Consider the following 22,504-nt stretch of genomic DNA (forward strand, 5'->3'; position numbering starts at 1 on the left):
TTTTTTTGTTTGTCAGGCGGCTTTACTAAATTCATTTGAAGAGACGGCTCGCGTCGCCTGTCCAGCGCGCCTCTAGGTGGCCACAAAAGCCTTTCTGTTAAATGTGGCTCGCGCAGACGGCACTTCTAGCGGCGGAGCTGCACAAAGCAAGAATGAAAAACTACTGGGGCAAAATCGCAGCAGCCCCCCCTCCTCCTCCTCTCCCGCTCCCCTTCTCTCTCTCTCTCTCCCTCTTTCTCTCTCCGTTGTCTGACCACCATCATACAGATGAACCCTCATTTTCAACAATAACCGCCGCCAACGCTGATCCACATAAGGCGGGAATTTTTCTTTTTCTTTTTTTTTAACATACACATACGTCACTTACTTTTTAGCGCCAGATTCGCGCAGACACAGTCTGCTTAATATTAGGGCGATACAAGTCTGCTCTACCACCTCCACAGCAAGTGGGGTGGGGGGTGGGGTGGGTGGGGGGTGTCTATACTGTGGATTATTGTGTGTGTGCCCGCTTGTGTGTGAGCAGCGAGAGAGGTGAAGAAGGGAGAGCGAGAGAGAGAGAGAGGGGGGGGCGGCAGAGGGAGGAGAAGGGGCGGGGAAGCGGTAGAGGCGGAGGAGGAATGCGAGGTCCATCCAGAGTTGGGAACGGGAGCATTTGCGCAGACAGTCTGCGCTGCCCACCAGACGGGATTTAGTAGGGGAGTTTTTTTTTTTGGCCGAGCTGCTCGAACAATCGCTCGTAAAGTGTCTGCGAAGAGCAGCTTAGTTACGGTGTACTGGACAATCGTCAATATCAGGGACCTAAACATGGTGATCAAAGTCTACATAGCATCGTCCTCTGGCTCCACTTCGGTAAGGGGAAAAAAAAGAAAAGAAAAGCATACTGCCTTTATAGAAACATCATGCCTGTTGAGGGTGTGTGTAATTCACTGACTTGGTGTGCATGAGATGACAGTCCACTGTGGATGGAGTGGTTTGACTGGCCATTAAGCTTACTGGTCTGCTTCCCTTCAGCAGTTTGGACACAGGTAGTTTCTCTCCTCTTCTTTTATCTATCTATCTATCTATCTATCTATCTATCTATCTATCTATCCTGGGGGGGGGTTCACAGAAAAAGACTGAGGACAACTCTAGCATTTGGCAGATGAATTTTGTTTTCTTGTTCATTCTGTTACTCAGGAACTCTAAATAAGGGAGTTGTGCTAGTTCTCTCGGCTGGGGTTGGTTTATCTGTGTTTCCTGCTTATAAAAGTTCAGCCTTTCTCACCTAAAGTCAGTCTCTTAACAAATGTGCACGGTAACCTCAGCTCCGTCATCAGATGCCCCGTGGGGTAGTTCGCATGTCCGGTGATGTCGAGAGTTGTAAATCGTTGACACAGAAACTAGAGAGATTGTTGTCAGAGGAAGGCCGATGGTGTACCTTCTTATCTATCCGCACTGGGTTCCTGCAGCCAGGCAAGACCTTGCGTTTCACCCAGACTGAAAGAGGAATGATGGCGATGCAATTGTCCAGGGCCCTCAGAAACGCAGCTGCAGCTCTGAAACACTTAGCCTGTTTCAGACAAGTTGGAGTTGCAGATCAATACAGACCCATGTTCTGCCCCCGTGCATTACCGAAAAGGCTTAAATTATACATACAATTCACAATGCTTGTTAAAAAGACATTGCTTTGGCTTTATTGATACTGGATATCATAGTTTGGTATGTAAAAACATACAAGTGCCCTAGCCTGGGCTGCAAAACAAAGACGTTCAGCCTAACTTTGAAGAGATTAATAGAAATGTACACAAAAGTGGCAGCCAAATTTCACTGGCTCAAAAATACTCGAAGTTCCTCCCTTTATGATATCAGGTGGGGGGGGGGGAGAATGACACAAGTTCCTGTAATTCGGGCATTTAGAAATCATCAACACCTTTTAAAAACATTTGTCTTTCCAAGGTTTCACATCTGATTGGGAGAGGTAGGGATGCAGCATTGTGGCACGGGGCCTTTCTGTTCACTTAGCTTGTTTACTGGCAGTAACAGCCGTCCAGCACCATAACAGTACTGGAATGCAACACTGCTAATTGATTTGTCTTCAGCAGCGAGTGAGTGAGTGCATCCTTCTGAAAGAGCACTGCGCTGTGCCCCCACATACACACATGCCAGGATGTGTGTGCACGTCCATTCGCACATGCACACGAGCTTTAGGGCATTCACAGACAGGAAGACAGACAGACACTCACCCCATAATCCCGCTGGCAAAGACACACATTTTCTCATGCCATCACTGTTCTGCACACCCAGTATTGTTACTCCAGTGCTGATTATGTACTGAAGTATGGGCTGTTTGTCAGAGCTGGTACACTCTCTGGTAAAGCGATCTCAATTTTTCCATTAAATCAAATTTGTAAAACGATATTCTATCAGAGTATGGATGCTCCATAGATTCCCATCTTTATCTGAATTGTTTGAACAAAAGCATTTTTTTTAAAAAGTCCCTCAGTGCTACTAGTACATCTCATTCTTGTTGAATAAAACTGTTGTGAACGTTAATGAAAACAAATTTACAATTTTCCGTGGGACAAATTGCAACAGAAAACCTCATCCTTTGAATCAAGGTGCCCAAGCTTTGTTTCACTGAATCAGCGGGTGTAAAATTCTGCTATCACATTTTACTATCCAGCTCTGTCTGCAGCTAATTTCATCACTCCCATCCAGCAACATATATTACCTTCACAACAGATGACTGAATAAAGAAAATGGGGGAGAGTTATGAGTACTGGAGAAGAAACAACAGTAGAAGTCTGTCTTTCTTCTGGACTCCCCTGAGGAAGTGATTGCAGGTCAGTGATAGAGGGAGAGTTGAAATTAGGCCAACATAATATATCAGCTTCCAACACGTGACTATGCACAACAGTCAGCACTATCCAGACACTTGTGTTTTCTAAAGACAAAGGTAGCTATCTGGCATGGTATATATTGGGGGACTGACTGGTGTTAAGAAGATCATTTTTTTATAGCCTTTGGTCCTGGATGGTGCTTTGCAGAACCCTTCCTGAAGAGGCTCGACATCGTACAAAGAAGTCAACAAAAAAGTTTTATGCATTGCACAAAGCTTCTGCTATGATTATGGAGAATAAACCTCTCAAGAGCCTTATTATGCAGAAGTCCGGTGGAGGTATGACATTCCCAACAAGCATGTTTAAATATGAAGGGCCAGTTAAAAAGTACAGCATTGGCATAATCACAAAACAGATAATGATAAACTTGTGATGCCTCGTTAATTCCTGTCTTCACGTTTGGTAAAATTTTTTTTGCATGTGAACAGTCTGTAACTTCCTCTTTTACACCTGTGTGCCTGTGTGTGTGTATGTATGTATGTTTCCTATACATATCTGCATGCTTATAGAGGAGGGGCTGGACTTGTTTTTAGGCTTAATGTCATGAAACAGAAATGTTACAGGTTTAATCCCTGCAACAGCCAGTCTGTGTCTACATGCATAGATAAATATGTGCAATGCAAATACACATGGCGTGTCTTACCTGTGCTCAGGAAATAAGACTGATGTCATCACAGTTTCACCCCGATGAAAGCAGTGTGCTTTAGTCATGTTTAGGAACAGTGTTATGACTCTCGTTGAATTCCCTGGTAGACTTCTAGTGTTACAGCTAATGTTTAGTTGAGTATTAGGTCATACCACCTCCATGGTCCCACTCACCCTTAAGTAGAGCTATAACCTAAACTGGTCATACACCAGACTGGGCTGTGAGGTACACAGGGACAAGACTTAAAACTCCTGAACAATCCTATATCTTTATGTGATAGTTATAAAACATGCAATCCTCTTCAGCAACATTTGAGTCAAATAACCATTTGAATATGACAAAAAAAACAAAACAGGATTTATGTTGTAAACACATAACACACAGACTAGTACACACATGTAACGCCCAACACAGGTGAATACATAAGCAGTTAGAGCACCAGTACTAGCATTAGTATGTCATAGATGACTAACTTAAAACGGAAGTCTCTCTTGTGAACAAAGGAACCCAGGTCAATGGCCAACATCACAATGCATATTGTACTACCTCATTTTCATTTTGGCACCACAGCCACACTGTCAAACACTTCCTTTACTTCTATAATGTATGCACCAGCTATCAGGGGTGTGAAGAAACCATTGTACTCTTGCGTGTATGTGTGTGTATTCTTTTGACTTTAATCACTTAACAGTTGCCACTTTTCTACTGTGGGTGTTGTAGGTCAGAGTCAGATGAGTATAGTCATTCTTCTGTTTGCAGAGTGATAAGAGAGACAGAGGGCCTGCCAACTTTTTACAGGTAGAGTGTTTGGCCTCTCGTCCTTTGTGAGCCCACGTTTGGGTAGTAATAAACCTCAACCCGGACTGTGTTGTAAGGATGTTGTAATTCAAAACTGAGCTCATCAACTGGCAAAGGCTACTGTCTCCAATAGGATTCCTGCTATGCCATTGTAAGCTCATGGTTGTCACCAGCAAACGGCACATGATCCAGTCAAAACAAAGCTCACTGTCCTTAAGATTAGAATTGATTGACTTCCAATTTGGTAATTTATGAAGGCAATTCTTTCTTTTAGATTCAGAAAATTAAATAATGTGCCACAAAAAGCAGTTCCTCTATCCATTATATGCTAGCCATTAATTTTTATTAAGAATGAAGGTTCCTTTAATCATCTTATTGTTATTTCAGTGTACATTTTCAGTGGAGTGAATTGAACCCAGTAGACATGGTTGATTGAATCAGTCAAGTCAATTTTATTTGTATAGCCCAATATCACAACAAATTTGCTTCGAGGGGCTTTACAGCAACACAACATCCTGTCCAACATCCTGTCTATCCTCCATCCCTTGCATCGGATAAGGAACAACTCCATCAATCAATCTATGTAATACTAATCTAGGCCGACACAGTCTGTGTTGCAGATGCATCCAGTCAATTCCTGGTGGAAAATGGCCACTGTTAGTGTTTTAGTCTGACCTTTTTTCCCCAGATTGATCTGGACGTATACATTCCAGGGATTCACTATCGTGTACCGCACGTGATGATGCAAGATACAAGGCCATATGAACTAGCTAATCATAACCAGTCACGTTAAATTGTAGAGACATGGTACAAACACAAAACTCATCTTAGGTACAATGATGAAAATATGCAACTGCATGCTGAAAGGCTTAAGATCTCTTTCATAAATTAGGATCTTTATAGAGTAACTACAAATACACCAGCGTGAATAACACAGTTATTCAAAAAGATGTCAGGGATATGAGAGAAATCTGATCATCTCAGACACTGTCTTTTGGATCACTAATAAAGGGCTGCTTCCTCGGCTAGTGATATCACACGGTTCTCGGACTGTCTCGAGAACGTGATGTCTCGCCCAATCGCAGAAGTGAAGCAGCAGGTCAGCTTTAATTAAAAATTATCAAAAGACAGTAATCCTCAGATCTGGGTCAAACAGTATTTGCAAAACAGGCTGTGTGCTTGCAGTAACCTGCTTGGAGTGCCAAATGGGTTAAGACAGTCACATGGGGCTCAGAAAGTATATTAACATACTGATAAATGTTGGCAAATGTTTTTTGTTTTAAATGATCAACAATTTACCGGCACTGTTATCTGGTATGTCAAGTCTCTTTAAACATCTCTGATAAGTTATTTAAGAGTGAATTGAAGCATTTGACTCATATCTGATAAACACAGTTGTCAGTCCTATATGGCCAGGTGTGTCTGTGCAAGGATATAGTGGAAGTTATAGCCACACATACTTAGTTCACCCACTGTTATCTCTCTCTCTCTCTTGCTCTCTCTCTCTTATTTATATATATACATATATATATATAATCTGAATTACTATGAAAACCTATGCAGGTCATTATTTTCTCACCTTTACATTTTTTTCCAAAATAATTGGTTTTGAGTCAATAGAGGTTTGAGTGTAACTTGATAAGCCATATCCATATGCAAATGAGTGACTGTGTCAGAAAGCCAGGCAGCACAGTTTCGGTAGTCAGAGGTTTGAGAAATATAAGTCCAGTCTGTCAAAAGGCCATTAGACAGACAGGACCTGGCCCACCACAGGTCTGTTACTCACCAGACTCACAAACACACTCTCTCCTATCTCAGTGTCTTTGTCTGCCTTCCTCTTTCTCCAACTCACTCTCCCACTCCATATCGCTCACTTTTGTTGTCTCTCGCTCCACGATACTGAAGACTCACTCTCTCCCAGCATTCCAGAGAGATGGATAGATAACAAAAGAGCAATACAAGGGAGGAGAAAAATGGACTGTTTATCTCCACACCCAAAACCTAGGGACAGACAAAGGCTGTTTCCAGCCCTACTAAACTCCTCCGAAATCCCACTTAAGGGTAGAGGAGGGAATACTCCTCCGGTGCAGTTGGAGTCTAGGGCCGATGGAATCTGTCCAAGTTTCCCTGCAAATTAATTTTGCTTGGCAACAGTACAATGCAGGCTTGTTAAGGGAATGGCTGGAGAGCACCGATGGGAGGGAGAAAACAAGGAGAGGAGACATGTCTACACACCCTTTATTATTGGTGGCTTGTAACATTGCTGATATATCATTTTTAACCACGTCATGTTACCGTGTTTAATTGGGTTTCCCAAGAAATGATGCTGTAGCTCTGCTGGTATTCTTTCATTGGGAGTTACAGCACCTCGCCCGGAAAAGGGAAACCGGTGCCCCCTCCTGGAGCCAGACCTGGTAAGGGAGCTTGCCGGTGAGCATCTGGTGCCAGGCCTTGGCCCATGGGGCCCGGTCAGGCCCAGCCCAAAAAGCCAGCATGGAGCTATCATCCAGTGAACCCACCACGCGTGGGGATGAGCATTGGGGTAGGGTGCAGTGCAGGCCTGGTGGCAGGCAAAGGCAGGGACCAGGGCGTGCCAACTTCCAGAATCGCAGATTGGTCCTCAGGACGTGGAATGTCACCTCTCTAGCAGGGAAGGAGCCGAAGCTGGTGCTGGAGATGGAGTGGTACCAACCAGACATAGTTGGGCTCACCTCCACACATAAGTGCATCCAGAAAGTATTCACACCCCTTCACTTTCCCCACATTTTGTTATGTTACAGCCTTATTCCAAAATGGATTAAATTCCTTTTTTTCCCCATCAATCTACACACAATACCCCATAATGATAAAGCGAAAAAGGTTTTGTAGAAATTTTTGCAAATTTATTAAAAATAAAAAACTGAAATATTGCATGTACATAAGTATTCACACCCTTTACTCAGTACTTGGTTGAGGCACCCTTCGCAGCGATTACAGCCTCAAGTCTTCTTGGGTATGGAGCTACAAGCTTGGCACACCTATATTTGGGGTATTTCTCCCATTCTTCTCTGCAGATCCTCTCGAGCTCTGTAAGGTTAGATGGGGAGCGTCGCTGCACAGCTATTTTCAGGTCTTTCCAGAGATGTTCAATGGGGTTCAAGTCTGGGCTCTGGCTGGGCCACTCAAGGACATTCACAGACTTGTCCCGAAGCCACTCCTTCGTTGTCTTGGCTGTGTGCTTAGGGTAATTGTCGTGTTGAAAGGTAAACCTTCGCCCCAGTCTGAGGTCCTGAGCACTCTGGAGCAGGTTTTCATCAAGGATCTCTCTGTACTTTGCTCCATTAATCTTTCCCTCGATCCTGACTAGTCTCCCAGTTCCTGCCGCTGAAAAACATCCCCACAGCATGATGCTGCCACCACCATGCTTCACTGTAGGGATGGTATTAGGAAGGTGATGAGAGGTGCCTGGTTTCCTCCAGACGTGACGTTTGGCATTCAGGCCAAAGAGTTCAATCTTGGTTTCATCAGACCAGAGAATCTTGTTTCTCATGGTCTAAGAGTCCTTTAGGTGCTTTCTGGCACACTCCAAGCGGGCTGTCATGTGCCTTTTACTGAGCAGAGGCTTCCGTCTGGCCACTCTACCATAAAGGCCTGATTGGTGGAGTGCTGCAGAGATGGTTGTCCTTCTGGAAGGTTCTCCCATCTCCACAGAGGAACGCTGGAGCTCTGTCAGAGTGACCATCGGGTTCTTGGTCACCTCCCTGACCAAGGCCCTTCTCCCCCGATTGCTCAGTTTGGCTGGGCTGCCAACTCTACAAAGAGTCCTGGTGGATCCAAACTTCTTCCATTTATGAATGATGGAGACCACTGTGCTCTTCGGGACCTTCAAAGCCGTAGAAATTTTTTTGTGCCCTTCCCCAGATCTGTGCCTCGATACAATCCTGTCTTGGAGGTCCACAAACAATTCCTTTGACTTCATGACTTGGTTTCTGCTCTGACATGCACTGTCAACAGTGGGACCTTATATAGACAGGTGTGTGCCTTTCCAAATCATGTCCAATCAATTGAATTTACTACAGATGGACTCCAGTCAAGATTTAGAAACATCTCAAGGATGATCAGTGGAAACAGGATGAACCTGAGCTCAATTTTGAGTGTCATAGCAAAGGGTGTGAATACTTATGTACATGCAATATTTCAGTTTTTTATTTTTAATGAATTTGCAAAAATTGCTCCAAAACCTTTTTCACTTTGTCATTATGTGGCATTGTGTGTAGATTGATGAGAAAAAAAGGAATTTAATCCATTTTGGAATAAGGCTGTAACATAACACAATGTGGGGAAAGTGAAGGGGTGTGAATACTTTCTGGATGCACTGTACCATGGGCTCTGGTACCAAATTCCTGGAGAGGGGCTGGACTCTTTACTTTTCTGGAGTTGGCCAAGGTGAAAGGCGCCGGGTGGGTGTGGGAGTACTCACAAGTCCCCGGTTGAGTGCTGCCGTGTTGGAGTTCTCCCTGGGGAATGAGAGGGTCACCTCTAAACAATTGCGAGTCGCTGGGGGGAATGCTTTTACTGTTGTGTGTGTGCATATGCACCAAATAGCAGTTTGGAGTATCCGGCCTTCTTGGAGTCTCTGGGTGTTGTGCTGGATAGGGTTCCACCTGGGGACTCTATAGTTCTGCTGGGGGACTTCAACGCTCACGTGGGCAACGATGGAGAAACCTGGAGGGGCGTGATTGGGAGGAACGGCCTCCCCGATCAGAACCCGAGCAGTGCCTTGTTATTGGACTTCTGTGCGAGTCATGGATAGGCCATAACAAACACCATGTTCGAACTTGGGGTCGGTCATTAGTGTACTTGGTACCAGAACATCTTAGGCCAAAGATCGATGATAGACTTTGTGGTCGTATCATCAGATATGTGGCCATATGTTTTGGGCACTCGGGTGAAGAGAGGAGCAGAGCTGTTAACTGATCACCACCGGGTGGTGAGTTGGATCAGATGGCAGGGAAGGCTGCCGGACAGACCTGGCAAACCCAAACTTGTAGTGAGAGTGAACTGGGAACATCGAGCGGAGGCCCCTGTCCGTGAGGTCTTCAACTCCCACCTCCGGAAGAAGTTCTCATGTATCCTGAGGGAGGATGGGGACATGGAGTCTGAGTGGGCCATGTTCAAAGCCTCTACTGCAGATTCAGCAGGTAGGAGCTGTGGTCATAAGGTCATCGGTGTCTGTCGATGTGGCAACCTAAGAACCTGCTGGTGGACACCAGTGGTGAGGGAAGCGATCAGGCTGAAGAAGGAGGCCTTTCAGGCTTGGTTGGCCCGGGGGTTTCCTGAAGCAGCAGCCAGGTACCGGGAGGCCAGAAGGGCTGTGGCTTCGGTAGTCGCGGGAGCAAAAACTTGGGTGTGGGAGCAATTCGGCAAGGCTATGGAGGAGGACTTTCGGTTGGCCTCAAGGAAGTTCTGGCAAACCTTCCGGTGACTCAGGAAGGGGAAGCAGGGCTTAACTCAGGCTGTGTTCAGCCGGAGAGGGGAACTGCTGACCCGAACTGGGGATGTTGCCGGGTGGTGGAAAGAACACTTTGATGAGCTCCTGAACCTGGCTAACATGTCCTCAGTGGAGGAGGTGGAGTCTGAAGACTCAGGGGAAGCCCCACCCATATCCCTGGCAGAGATCTCAGAGGTAGTTAAGAAGCTCCTCAGTGGCAAGGCGCCGCGTGTGGATGAGATTCGCCCTGAGATGCTGAAGGCTCCGGACATTGTTGGGCTGTCTTGGCTGATACACCTCTTCAGTGTCGCGTAGCGGTCGGGGACAGTACCTGTGGAATGGCAGACTAGGGTGGTGGTTCCCATATTTAGAAAAAGGGGACCGGGGGATGTGTTCCAATTATGGGGGCATCACATTGCTCAGCCTCTCTGGGAAAGTCTACTCTAAGGTGCTGGAAAGGAGGCTCCGACCGACTGTCAAACATCGGATCCAGGAGAAACAATGCAGATTCCGTCCTGGCCGTGGAACAACGGACCAACTCTTTACCCTTGCGGAAGTGCTGAGGGAGCCAAGGGAGTTTGACTAGTCAGTCTACATGTTTTTTGTGGACTTGGAGAAGGCTTATGACCATGTACACCGGGGCACTCTGTGAGGGGTACTGCGGGAGTATGGGGTACTGGGGCAGTTGCTACAAGCCATCCGGTCCTTATATAACCAAAGCGAGACATGTGTCCTCATTTTCACCCCCAAGTCAAACACGTTTTCGGTGGGTGTTGGACTCCGCCAAGGTTGTCTCTCGTCTCCGATTCTGTTTGTGATATTCATGAACAGGATCTCAAGGCGCAGCCAAGGTGAGGAGTGTGTCCGTTTTGGGAACCTCAGATTTGCATCTCCGCTCTTCGCAGATGATCTGGTTTTGTTGGCTTCATCAGAACGCGACCTCCAGCGCGCACTGGGGCAGTTTGCAGCTGAGTGTGAAATGGCCAGGATGAGAGTCAGCAGCTCCACCTGAAAATGGTGGATTGCTCCCTCCGGGTTGGAGATCAGTTGTTGCCTCAAATGAAGGAGTTCAAGTATCTCGGGGGTCTTGTTCATGAGTGAGGGTAGGATAGAGCGGGAGATTGACAGGCGGATCAGCGCAGCATCAGCAGTAATGCAGACGTTGTAGCGGACCGTTGTGGTGAAGAGGGAGGTGAGCCGGAAGGCAAAACTCTCAATTTACCAATCAATCTTCGTTCAAACCCTCACTTATGGCCATTAGCTTTGGGTAGTGACCGAAAGGGTGAAATTGCGGATAAAAGCAGCTAAAATTAGTTTCCTACATAGGATGTCTGGGCTCAGCCTTAGAGATAGGGTGAGGAGCTTGGACATCCGGAGGGAGCTGGAAGTAGAGCCGCTGCTCCTTCACGTTGAAAGGAGCCAGTTGAGGTGGTTTGGGCATCTGATTAGGATGCCCCCTGGGAGCCTTCCTTCTTTTGGAGGTTTTCTGGGCATGTCCAACTGGGAGAAGACCCCGGGGTCGACCCAGAACTTGCTTGAGGGACTACATGCTCAATCTGGCCTGAGAACGCCTTGGGATCCCCCAGGAGAAGCTGGAGGGTGTTGCTCAGGAGCGGTACATCTGGAGTGCCATACTTAGCTTGCTGCCACCGCGACCCAACCCCGGAGAAGCGGCTGATGATGAGATGAGATATTACCGCGCATATTTTAAGTCACTATGTACAAGAATGCCAGCTAGATGTCTTGATGGTGTGCAAAATGTGTGCCGGCAAACAGAAAAGGCATGGACAGAGTGGATGAAGAGGTTGAATGACAGTAAAGAAAAAAGAGGATGAAGGACAGATGAGCTTAGGTCAACTCACAGCAGGCTTTACATATTCTTCCATAGAAACAGGTGTGCAGTTAACAAATAGCAATCAAGAAACACCATAACATCATAACACTAAACACTTCTACATGGACACACCCTATGAACTGTAATTACACTGCTTTACAAGCAGGCAAATATTTTTTCAACATCACAAGCCTGACGGTCCAGTGCTTGTGGATGCACATGTATCCTCTGTCTGTCTCGCACTCTGCTTGTATGTCACCCTCACTCTCGGGATCTTCATCTGTCTCTCCTTCCTGATCTGTGCCCTCACTTTTAAAACCAGTCTCTCCAACAAGTCCTCTGGCTTTCTCTCTGTGGCACTCTCCACTTCCTGCTGTTTCTCTTCAGCTCTCTCAACACCTGGACCATTTGGCTCTGTCTCAGTGTCTGCCTCATTGTTATCCTTTTTATTTTTAGGGGCAGCGAAATAGGACATAATGTCCTTTTTCTCTTAATTTTGATGATAACTATAGAGCAAAACAATGGAGAGGAATGCACAACACTTCAGCAACCCAGAACATTAATATACCGTTGCTAGCTTCCTTGAATTAATTTGTGTTGTGGTAGCCTTTGCGTTAACATTTCACAGCTATACAGCAAAACCAATAGAGACAAATGTATAGCATGCCATCAGCTCAGGCTAACCATTCACGGAGAGACATTTTCTAACCTATTTTTAATGCTATGTAGCACACGTTACGTTCCATGGTTCATTATGTTTCATTAGCGTTATTAAGCTTCTCATAGTATTCAGTTAGCATTTGCTATATTTTTTTACATTAAATCGCTGCTTCTTCAAAGCTAAAATTCGCTAGAATTTTTACAATCTAGTTTTCTAATCGCACCAGTTTAAGCATATGCTCTAAACTGCTAACCACACCGGTGACTATATGCATGAAAGGGTTAATACGAGCAAACTGTTAGCTGTAGCTGTTTACACTGGCTGCTATTAAGTTAACTAGTCAACAACATTTCCTGACCAGAAGTCTTACCTTGTAACAATTGCATAAATAAAATAGTTTTGCTCACCTTCAATTCTTTGTGGTAGTATCGCAACGTTTAGCTTTAATTCTTGCTTCTGGTCAGAGCTGACAGGTGGTTGGTAGCCTACTTTCTTTTGCACTTCAGCCAGCCAGTGGCAGTGTACTGCTCTAAGGGATCCGACTAGAATGTTGAGCCACATTTGTTCCACCTTCGGTGTAAGCGCCATATCATCGCAAGAAATCGATAATTTTATTATTATTGTAGACTCTTCATTCGGAGGGGGGCCAAGCTCAGTGTTACAGGGGCATTGGCCCCTGTTGGCCCCTACACAAAACCGCCTATGGCATGTGTGTTTGCAGAAGCTGTGTCTAGAGAGAGAGAGAGAGAGAGAGAGAGAGAGAGAGAGAGAGAGAGAGAGAGAGAGAGAGAGAGAGAGAGAGAGAGAGAGAGAGAGAGACTCGGTAGGGTAATAAGCTCATGGTGTTTGCCCTGGATGCTTTGTCCCATGCATGCTTCCAAAGCAGGTGGAAAAAGCTGGCTCACAGCCTTTGGCCTTGTAATTTAGATCGTCATGATTCAAATGATTCAATCATTCAATCTGCAGAGCTGCTAATCCGTTGAACAGCACACCTCTATAAACTGTCTCATTTCCATGCCTCAGTATTGTCACAACAGACGGCTGTTAGATTATCCACCTGTCTCTCTGCCATAAAGTTGGGGGAGTCCCCTCTCTCCAATAGAATTAGCCTGTCACATAGACAAATGTGTGTTTGTGAGTTTCTGTGTGTGTGTGTGTGTGTGTGTGTGTGTGTGTGTGTGTGTGTGTGTGTGTGCGTGCGCAGAGCAGAGGCTGGATGTGTGTGGCTCCCTAAAGCAGGCCTTATTTGGTGTGTGTTTGACCAGTTACCTCCTCTTGATTCCCAGCAGAGGTCTTGTTTCCGCCTCTCCTTGTAGGGCCATCCTCCTCCTTGCACACACCCACTGAAACCCCATTGGGTCACAATTTCACTTACCAAGTCAAATTCTGCCTCCATCAGAGACGTAGGCATGTGCGCAAGCACAGACACACACACGTATGCACGCACGCACACACACAGAAATATCTGCTGCATTAGTGGGCTAGAACCTGGTATTGTCTTTCTACTCAGTAGCTTCTTGTCTCTGTCTTTATGTGTCATTCTGTTCTTTGTGGTCAGGGATGTCTGGGTTATCTGGTGTCATACCAACCAAAGAATGCATACCATGACACTCCCCACACTGGCTGTGCTACCGCAGCATATCAGCATGCAGTTGTTGATGGAGTCTTCGCTACTTGTTTTAATGAAGCAGATCAAAATCTTACTGCACTGCATGGAATGTATTTCGACATATAATGTTTTACAACTGGGATTAGACATCAACATTAAGTTTGTGTGTCACCACACAACCTCGTCCAAATCTCCCCCTCTTTTGTGGTACTTTTGCATCATTTCATTCAATTGTTAAAAAATGGTATCTTAGCAAGACTAGCCAGTGGTTTATCTTGTCTAGTTTTTCATATTAGAAATTAAGCTCCTTCAATATTTGCAGCAGAGTGAAGACAATATGGTGGACCACAACCCTCTGCCGCTTTTTAATGAAGAACAGATGCCAAACAAAGGCAACTGAGACAAAACTCTTGAGTGCATCTCCCTGCTGAAAACAGCTTAACCATCATAAACTAGTCAAGATAGTGACCATCTTCAAATGGTTTGTATTGTGACCCAGATTAGTGTATGATTTTCTTTTTTTCAGTTTAGATGATTTAGCTTGTTGACCATCATGATTTTGTAGTTTACCCACCCAAAACTGCTTGGACTAGCAAGAGAACAAACAGTATATGACCACCAAAGACCAGCTGGTCCAGCAAAGACCAGCAACCACCATATGCTGGTTTGAGCTGGATATTTCAGCAAGGGAGCTCAGGATAAAAGACTGGCTTACGATGGCTTAATGGCAATTTCTGCTTTCTCTACCCCCTCTCCTCTACAGATTAAGAAGCAGCAACAGGATGTGACGGGCTTTCTTGCAGCCAATAAGATTGAGTTTGAGGAGTGTGACATCGCAGCCAATGAAGATAACAGGAAGTGGATGAGGGAGAATGTTCCGGAGGAGTGGAGGCCGACCACAGGGAACCCCCTCCCCCCACAGATCTTCAATGAAAGCAAATACTGTGGGGTGAGAGCAGCACATGCAGACGCAAATACACAAACACTTTCACATGTAGGAACACACACACACACACAAACACAGCCCTGATAAATAAGTAAATAGATAGATGGATAGATAGATAAAATCCTACTTTTGCACCCCCTCTGATTGGATGGTGGCCTAGGCAGCTGCCTATTTTGCCTATGCCCAGGGCCAGCCCTACTTGCAATATATGACATAGGATTGTTCTTGGAAGTTGATGTTTTTTAACAGCTCAGTGGTTCACTTTAATATACTCAACCCATGCGTGAAATTTGTGGTACCAGAATTCTGCTGTTAGGACCATCAGACTGAGTAGATTTATTGTTGTGCAGTGAGGCATCATGAAATGCAGCTAATGGATGCACAGAAGTAAAACAATATAGGACTGGCTGTATTCAACATCAAAAATAATAAATAGAGAATTCCCCAGGGTGCTTACACTTACAGAACACTCAGTAACTGTATGCCTGGTGGCATGTAGACAGGTACAATACCTGACCATCAGACCCTCCATTCCCAATGAGGCCAGTCTGTGGACAAATAGTCCCTCTTCTAACAATCTCAAAATAGCTGTCCTGCAAAGATCTTGTGGAGGAAAAAAACTCTCTGGGGCTGGTCATTGCTGAGGTTGTTACTCCTTGGAGCTCATTTGAACTATTCACGAAGGTCATGATCCAGATTTAGGTTAAGGCGATCCCAGATTGATCTGAGCGTGGGGTTAACATGCACTCTAAAATTCCCCTTTTTCCTCTCCCAGAACTACGAGGCCTTCTTTGATGCCAGAGAAGATAATGCTGTGTATGCATTTCTGGGTCTAACTGCTCCCCCCGGCTCTAAGGTAAGCCTCCAAAAAAACTAACACAGACAACTGACACACAGAGACAGCTGTCCCTACTTTGCAAAGTGTTCCTATAGGCCAACGACGCTCCGTGACACACCGGCTCGTTCATTTATCATCGCAGACTGATTTCCAAATAGAGAACTCGCATATTGCATAATGCATCTGTTCAGGATCTCCTTACAGCAGGCCCGTCTCCCAGTCCTGCACTTTGGCGCCTCCCGTCGGTCACAGGGGGAACTGTAGGGAGGTGTGCCAGTTACCATAGAAACAGAGGGGCTTTCCTCTGTCATGTTGTGGTTGATATATAAACCAAGATCCTCCATTTTAATGTGACACTGTTCCTTTCTCCCTCCTTGTCTCTTTTGCACTGTCTGTCTTTCTGTGCCCCTCCTATTTGTTCCCTCTCTCTCTCTCTCTCTCTCTCTCTCTCTCTCTCTCTCTCTCTCTCTCTCTCTCTCTATCTCTCTCTCTCTCGCTCTAGGAGGCTGAGGCTTTAGCAAGGAGAGAACAGCAGTAGTCTCCCCATGTCTCATCTGAGAACTTGGCCACATCCCACGATTTAGAGGCTTCACATTTGGACTCAATCTTAATAAATGTGTGTGTGTGGGGGGGGTATCTACAACATTCACCCAAGTTTTTAATACCTGGGCAGTTTTTAACTTCTTTTGTTTTTTTCCTGTTTGTTTTGTTTTTCTTAATTAACTTGTGTTCAGCTGTGCCTTTTCAGCCGTACTGAGAGGAGTTGCTAGAGCACGATGCCCATAAAGTGTCGTGTCTCCTGCTGTTGAAGGGTCATACCGGTATTGTTGAGTTTCAGCCCATTTACTACAAATTGCATATACTATACTGTATTTACTGTAGTTTTGAGGTTTTTGAGGGTTTTCTTTCATTCAAATTTCAGTTAGTAAATACACATTGAAATTCTCTGCTTCTCTGGCTAACATTTCTGTTCTCCATGAGGAAGCAACTGACGTCTGAATTTCGTCGGTAAAACAATCTTTTCATCCAGGGACTATTTTCGGGTGAAGACGTGCGATCTGTTGTGCAGGTGTCTTCACGTGTCGTGACCAATAGTTGGCAAAACGCAACCCCTCAAAACAATTCAACTGTATTGTCCCACAATGATACTGTATCTTTAACAGACAAATAATGTTAATGGCGACAAGAGTGTTCAATCTGAAGCAAGCATTAAGTCTCTGCAAGTTGAATTTCACACAGCATTGAAATGAATGGAAACCAACGGCTGCTTGGAATGTAGGAAAAATGCATTCAAAAGTCTAAAATCAAAAGTATGCTTGATTTGTAGTAGATGCGCTGAAATATGCAGAAACACCAGTATGGCCCTTTAACCTTGGCTCTTGAAGCTATTTGGCCTGATGGGAGCAACTCATCAGTATAAATGTTAACAGATTGGTAAGACATCATGGCAGTTTCCTGTTTGAGAATGCACTAAAAGAGTGCATTCTCAGTGTGTTTGATAAATTAATTTGATAACTGCTACATAGACCTGTAAGTTGATTCAAAGTGCAGTGTATCGCCTTCTCATGTTGGTATGAGGTTATGAAAAGTGGTTTCTATTCAGTCAAATTGTGACCTCTCTTTCCAGGGTGAAGCTTGTTCCATGCAGGTTAAGTCAACTTAGCGTTAAAAAGAGTTGTGTCTGTTGAATCCTGGAAATATTCTGATAAATGGTGATTTATTAGTTGTGCATAAAACTACCCAGTCATGTCATAGCCAAAAATGCAGCACCTTCTGTTGGAGTCACATATTGGAAACCCATTCTTGATGTTTTTATTTAGTTTATATTGTCTTGATGCTATTTTAAGAGCAAACTGTTTTCTATGAGATGATATATGCTTAAATAATAATACATGCCAAAATCTACGCATCTTTAATGGCAGTCGGGAAGTAAGATGCACGGTGGGTGTTGTTTCTTCAGTTTGTTTTTAGGAAGTGCGGCAGATGTTTTGCTATGCTGTAAGCGTCCTGTTTTACATTTCATTTGTTTCTGAGCGTTTCTACCTTGACAAACTTGACTCCTCTCTGGATTAATCGAAACTTAAATAAAAAAAATAAAAAAACTACCAATTTGACACATTAAGGTCCAATAAAATTTTACATTCCTTCGTCCTGATAACGATGTGTAATTTTGATGTACAATAAAAAGGATTTTGAGTTTACAGAATCGGATTCATTTTTCATTGATAATTACACAAGCGGACGAATTGTGTATACTGTTGTGAACCGTTGTTTCTTCAGTTTGTTTTTAGGAAGTGCGGCAAATGTCTTGCTATGCTGCAAGCGTCCTGTTTTACATTTCATTTGTTTTCTGAGCGTTTCTACCTTGACAAACTTGACTCTTTTCTGGATTAATCGAAACTTAAATAAAAAAAAAAAATTTTAAACTACCAATTTGACACATTAAGGTCCAATAAAATTTTACATTCCTTCTTCCTGATAACGATGTGTAATTTTCATGTACAATAAAGAGGATTTTGAGTTTACAGAATCGGATTCATTTTTCATTGATAATTACACAAGCGGACTAATTGTGCGTACTGTTGTGAACCGTATGTTGTGTAATAGGTGCATATTTGGGATATTACTATATCCTATGGATGATTTAGAGTCGTTGAAAGTCAAACATTTCCGGTGTCCTGGTGAAAGTGGGCATGTGCATGAGATTTTATTCGTAATAGAGCTGCAGTGGTGCTTGAAAGTTTGTGAACCCTTTAGAATTTTCTACATTTCTGCATAAATATGACATAAAACATCAGATTTTCACACAAGTTGTAGAAGTAGATAAAGAGAACCCAATTAAACAAATAAGACAAAAATATTATACTTGGTCATTTATTTATTGAGGAAAATGATCCAATATTACATATCTGTGAGTGGCAAAAGTATGTGAACCTTTGCTTTCAGTATTGGTGTGATCCACGACTCCCCCGTGCAGCAATAACTGCAACTAAATGTTTTTGGTAACTGTTGATCAGTCCTGCTTGGAGGAATTTTAGCCCATTCCTCGTATAGAACAGCTTCAACTCTGGAATGTTGGTGGGTTTCCTCACATGAGCTGCTCGCGTCAGGTCCTTCCACAACATTTCGATTCGATTAAGGTCAGGACCTTGACTTGGCCATTCCAAAACATTAACTTTATTCTTCTTTAACCATTCTTTGGTAGAATGACTTGTGTGCTTAGGGTCGTTGTCTTGCTGCATAACCCACGTTCTCTTGAGATTCAGTTCACGGACAGATGTCCTGACATTTTCCTTAAGAATTCGCTGGTATAATTCAGAATTAATTGTTCCGTCAATGATAGCAAGCCGTTCTGGCCCAGATGCAGCAAAACAGGCCCAAACCATGATACTACCACCACCACCATGTGTCACAGATGGGATAAGGTTCTTATGCTGGAATGCAGTGTTTTCCTTTCTCCAAACATAACGCTTCTCATTTAAACCAAAAACTTCTATTTTGGTCTCATCCGTCCACAAAACATTTTTCCAATAGCTTTCTGGCTTGTCCACGTGATCTTTAGCAATCTGCAGACAGGCAGCAATGTTCTTTGTGGGGAGCAGTGGCTTTCTCCTTGCAACCCTGCCATGCACACCATTGTTGTTAAACGTTCTCCTGATGGTGGACTCATGAACATTACCATTAGCCAATGTGAGAGAGGCCTTTAGTTGCTTAGAAGTTACCTTGGGTTCCTTTGTAACCTGGCCGACTACTACATGCCTTGCTCTTGGAGTGATCATTGATGGTCGACCACTCCTGGGGAGGGTAACAATGGTCTTGAATTTCCTCCATTTGTACACAATCTGTCTGACTGTGGATTGGTGGAGTCCAAACTCTTTAGAGATGGTTTTGTAACCTTTTCCAGCCTGATGAGCACCAACAACGCTTTTTCTGAGGTCCTCAGAAATCTCCTTTGTTCTTGCCATGATACACTTCCACAAACATGTGTTGTGAAGATCAGACTTTGATAGATCCCTGTTCTTTAAATAAAACAGGGCGCCCACTCACACCTGATTGTCATCCCATTGATTGAAAACACCTGACTCTAATTTCACCTTCAAATTAACTGCTAATCCTAGAGGTTCACATACTTCTGCCACTCACAGATATGTAATATTGGATCATTTTCCTCAATAAATAAATGACCAAGTATAATATTTTTTTCTTATTTGTTTAATTGGGTTCTCTTTATCTACTTGTAGGACTTGTGTGAAAATCTGATGATGTTTTAGGTCATATTTATGCAGAGATACAGAAAATTCTAAAGGGTTCACAAACTTTCAAGCACAACTGTATGTCCATTCTGTCTGTTGAGCGCAGTTTTTAAGCAGAAATAGAAGTAGTAAAATCATGTTTATTGGCCCTGTAGGTTTGCACATACACAGAATATTACTCCAGTTTCGCAGCTCTCAGTGTACTTCACATAAAATAACAACACGACAACACAACAATCTTCAGATATATAATAAGGAACATATATTTATAAATAATTACGAAACTGGTACTCCTAGTTTCATATAAGCATCTTCTTCCTCTTATCAATACTTTGTAATACCTTTAAAATAGTCCCCTGCTTTGCAATATCCCTAAAACATTCCCCTCCTTTTTCCATGGCTCATCTCTTCGCCAGTCCTTGCAGTTACATCAGTCATGTAGCCAATGCACTATTCTCCTTTTTTATCAACCATAGCCGTGTCTACCGATTAATAGGGGAAGTATCATGTGTATGTGTGTGTGTGTGTGTGTGTATGGATGCGTAGGGGTTATGGGGCGGGGGCAGGGGTCAGCTTCTCTATGCAGAAGTGAAAGAAGCCAGTCACACTTCACATTTCCATACGCAATCGTACATTTAGTTTAATTTTGAAGACAAACAGCCAAAAGAGACCAGGCAGGTGAAACAGAAACATCCACTGCCATGCTGGGAGAGGCCTTTCTCACAGTGCTAACCTACAGAGAGGACAGCAGGATTGCCTCTACCGCCGAACTGCACCCACCCCAGCTATACCCTCAGTGTCTGGATCCTTTTATTGCAAATCCCTCGAGCTCAAACTCAGACCTACATGCATTTTTAGCTGGACCAGGTAAGGACCCATAATAACCATAAACACACTCTTCTTTAACATTGTGCAAAACACTGTGCTTTGTTAAACTTGTTTCCTGGCGTGAAGTAGTGTGAGATCTAACAAGCCCTTCTGGAGCAGTTACTACAACGTGCACCCTATTCGTAGAAATACAACTGATGATGTTTTAGATTGTGATAATATTCATCTAACCAATTTTTATGACACAGCTAGAATGTTAAGTAATGATTTGGACTAAAAAACTTTTATCCCTTCAATTTACTTTATCACAATCAGGCCCTAACAAGGAAGTGCTAGGCCTCACCCAAAGCCTGGGACTGGCTGCCGTGTCCAGGCCGGCTGCCGGCCTCTCAATCCCTGGGTGTTCACCAGTACACACCTTTGACCCTCATCTTTCATTTGGGTTAGACACATGCAGTCTTCTACAGATTTACCCAGACCTACAGCTGTTCCAGGAGACTGGGGAGCAAAGTGACTCAGTTAGCCCGCTGAAAAGCTCCATGCCAGGGCTTCTCAATTCATTAACTCAATCCCCTGTTTCTGGAAATACTCGTCATAAAGTTCAAGTTGACAGAGGGCCCCAGAGGGAGCTGGGGTCTTCCTCAGTGCCCGACCAGGGTTACCTGGCCATGGGGGACAACTTCACCGCTAATCTGGATCTACCTGGGCCGGGGCTGGAGCCCATGTCCAACTCCCTATTGAATGGGCTGTTGGAGAAACAGCTGGAGGAGGTGTACTTGCAACATCTGACTGACAGCTTGGCCCGATGCAATTCTCATCTAGGGAACAGCCTCCTGCACGGCCTGGTGCCTCCACTGCAGGCACGCAGGCTGCGGCCACAGGAACCGGACTCCCTGGAGACCGGGCAAGCAGAGGACAGTGGGAAGGTGATCAGCTATCTGAACACCCAGAATATCCCTCCCTGCTCATCCCACTTCAGCTCCCCGGTGCTACGAATTTCAGAGTCTGAGAATGTTCAGCCACAGTGACACACACACACACACACACACACACACACACACACACACACACACACACACACACACACACACACACACACACACACACACACACACACACAGTGCAGCAGATATGGTATAGCAGTCAGCCAGCCTCATTTACTTAAGCATACATACAGCCCCACACAAACAAACACATACCTTGGACATGATGTGATGGCAATACATGATTAAAGACATGCTTCATGCTTCTCATAGGGTTTGTTCCCACTTTTAGTTTCCCAAAATAACGTCATCTGTTTACTGCCTTGTTGAAAAGATGCTAAAATGGAACACATAAGCTCTCATACGCCATCTGCTGTTGGAGCATGGTACCACATGAGACATGAGAGGAGCCACTGTTACAATTTCACTGTTTTGAAATGTATCAGCGTGTATGTATAGGATACTGAAAAATGTCAATGTCCCAATTTTATTTAATCGCACACTTTTGTGTATTAAACTGAAAATAGATAAAGTCAATGTAAATAAAGTTTCACCATTCGTTAGCCCTCTGTGGTTCATTCATTGACCAAAAGGAGTACAAATGAAAATAAAATCATTCTCAAATGAATCAATTTGTCACATGTCCTATTCTCGAGTTTCAAAAAGGAAATTTCTTTATTCCTGTTCAGACACAGTTGAAACCAATGTTGGGCCTCTGTGGTGGCAGAATTTACGACAGGAAATTCTTGAACTCTCCCA

The 22,504-nt window shown here is 44.2% G+C and overlaps 1 protein-coding gene across 1 annotated transcript; it reads left to right on the forward strand.

Moving 5' to 3' along the window:
- The first annotated feature begins 619 nt into the window (after positions 1-619).
- sh3bgrl (SH3 domain binding glutamate-rich protein like) lies at positions 620-17,887 on the forward strand. Its single transcript, XM_056301927.1, has 4 exons — positions 620-849; positions 14,661-14,846; positions 15,619-15,699; positions 16,184-17,887. Exons 1-4 carry the CDS (start codon positions 805-807, stop codon positions 16,217-16,219), a joined length of 348 nt encoding a protein of 115 aa, XP_056157902.1. The 5' UTR covers positions 620-804; the 3' UTR covers positions 16,220-17,887.
- Positions 17,888-22,504: the final 4,617 nt, after the last annotated feature.

Source organism: Lampris incognitus, unplaced genomic scaffold (assembly GCF_029633865.1).
Source record: "Lampris incognitus isolate fLamInc1 unplaced genomic scaffold, fLamInc1.hap2 scaffold_228, whole genome shotgun sequence".
Taxonomy (NCBI): Eukaryota; Metazoa; Chordata; class Actinopteri; order Lampriformes; family Lampridae; genus Lampris; species Lampris incognitus.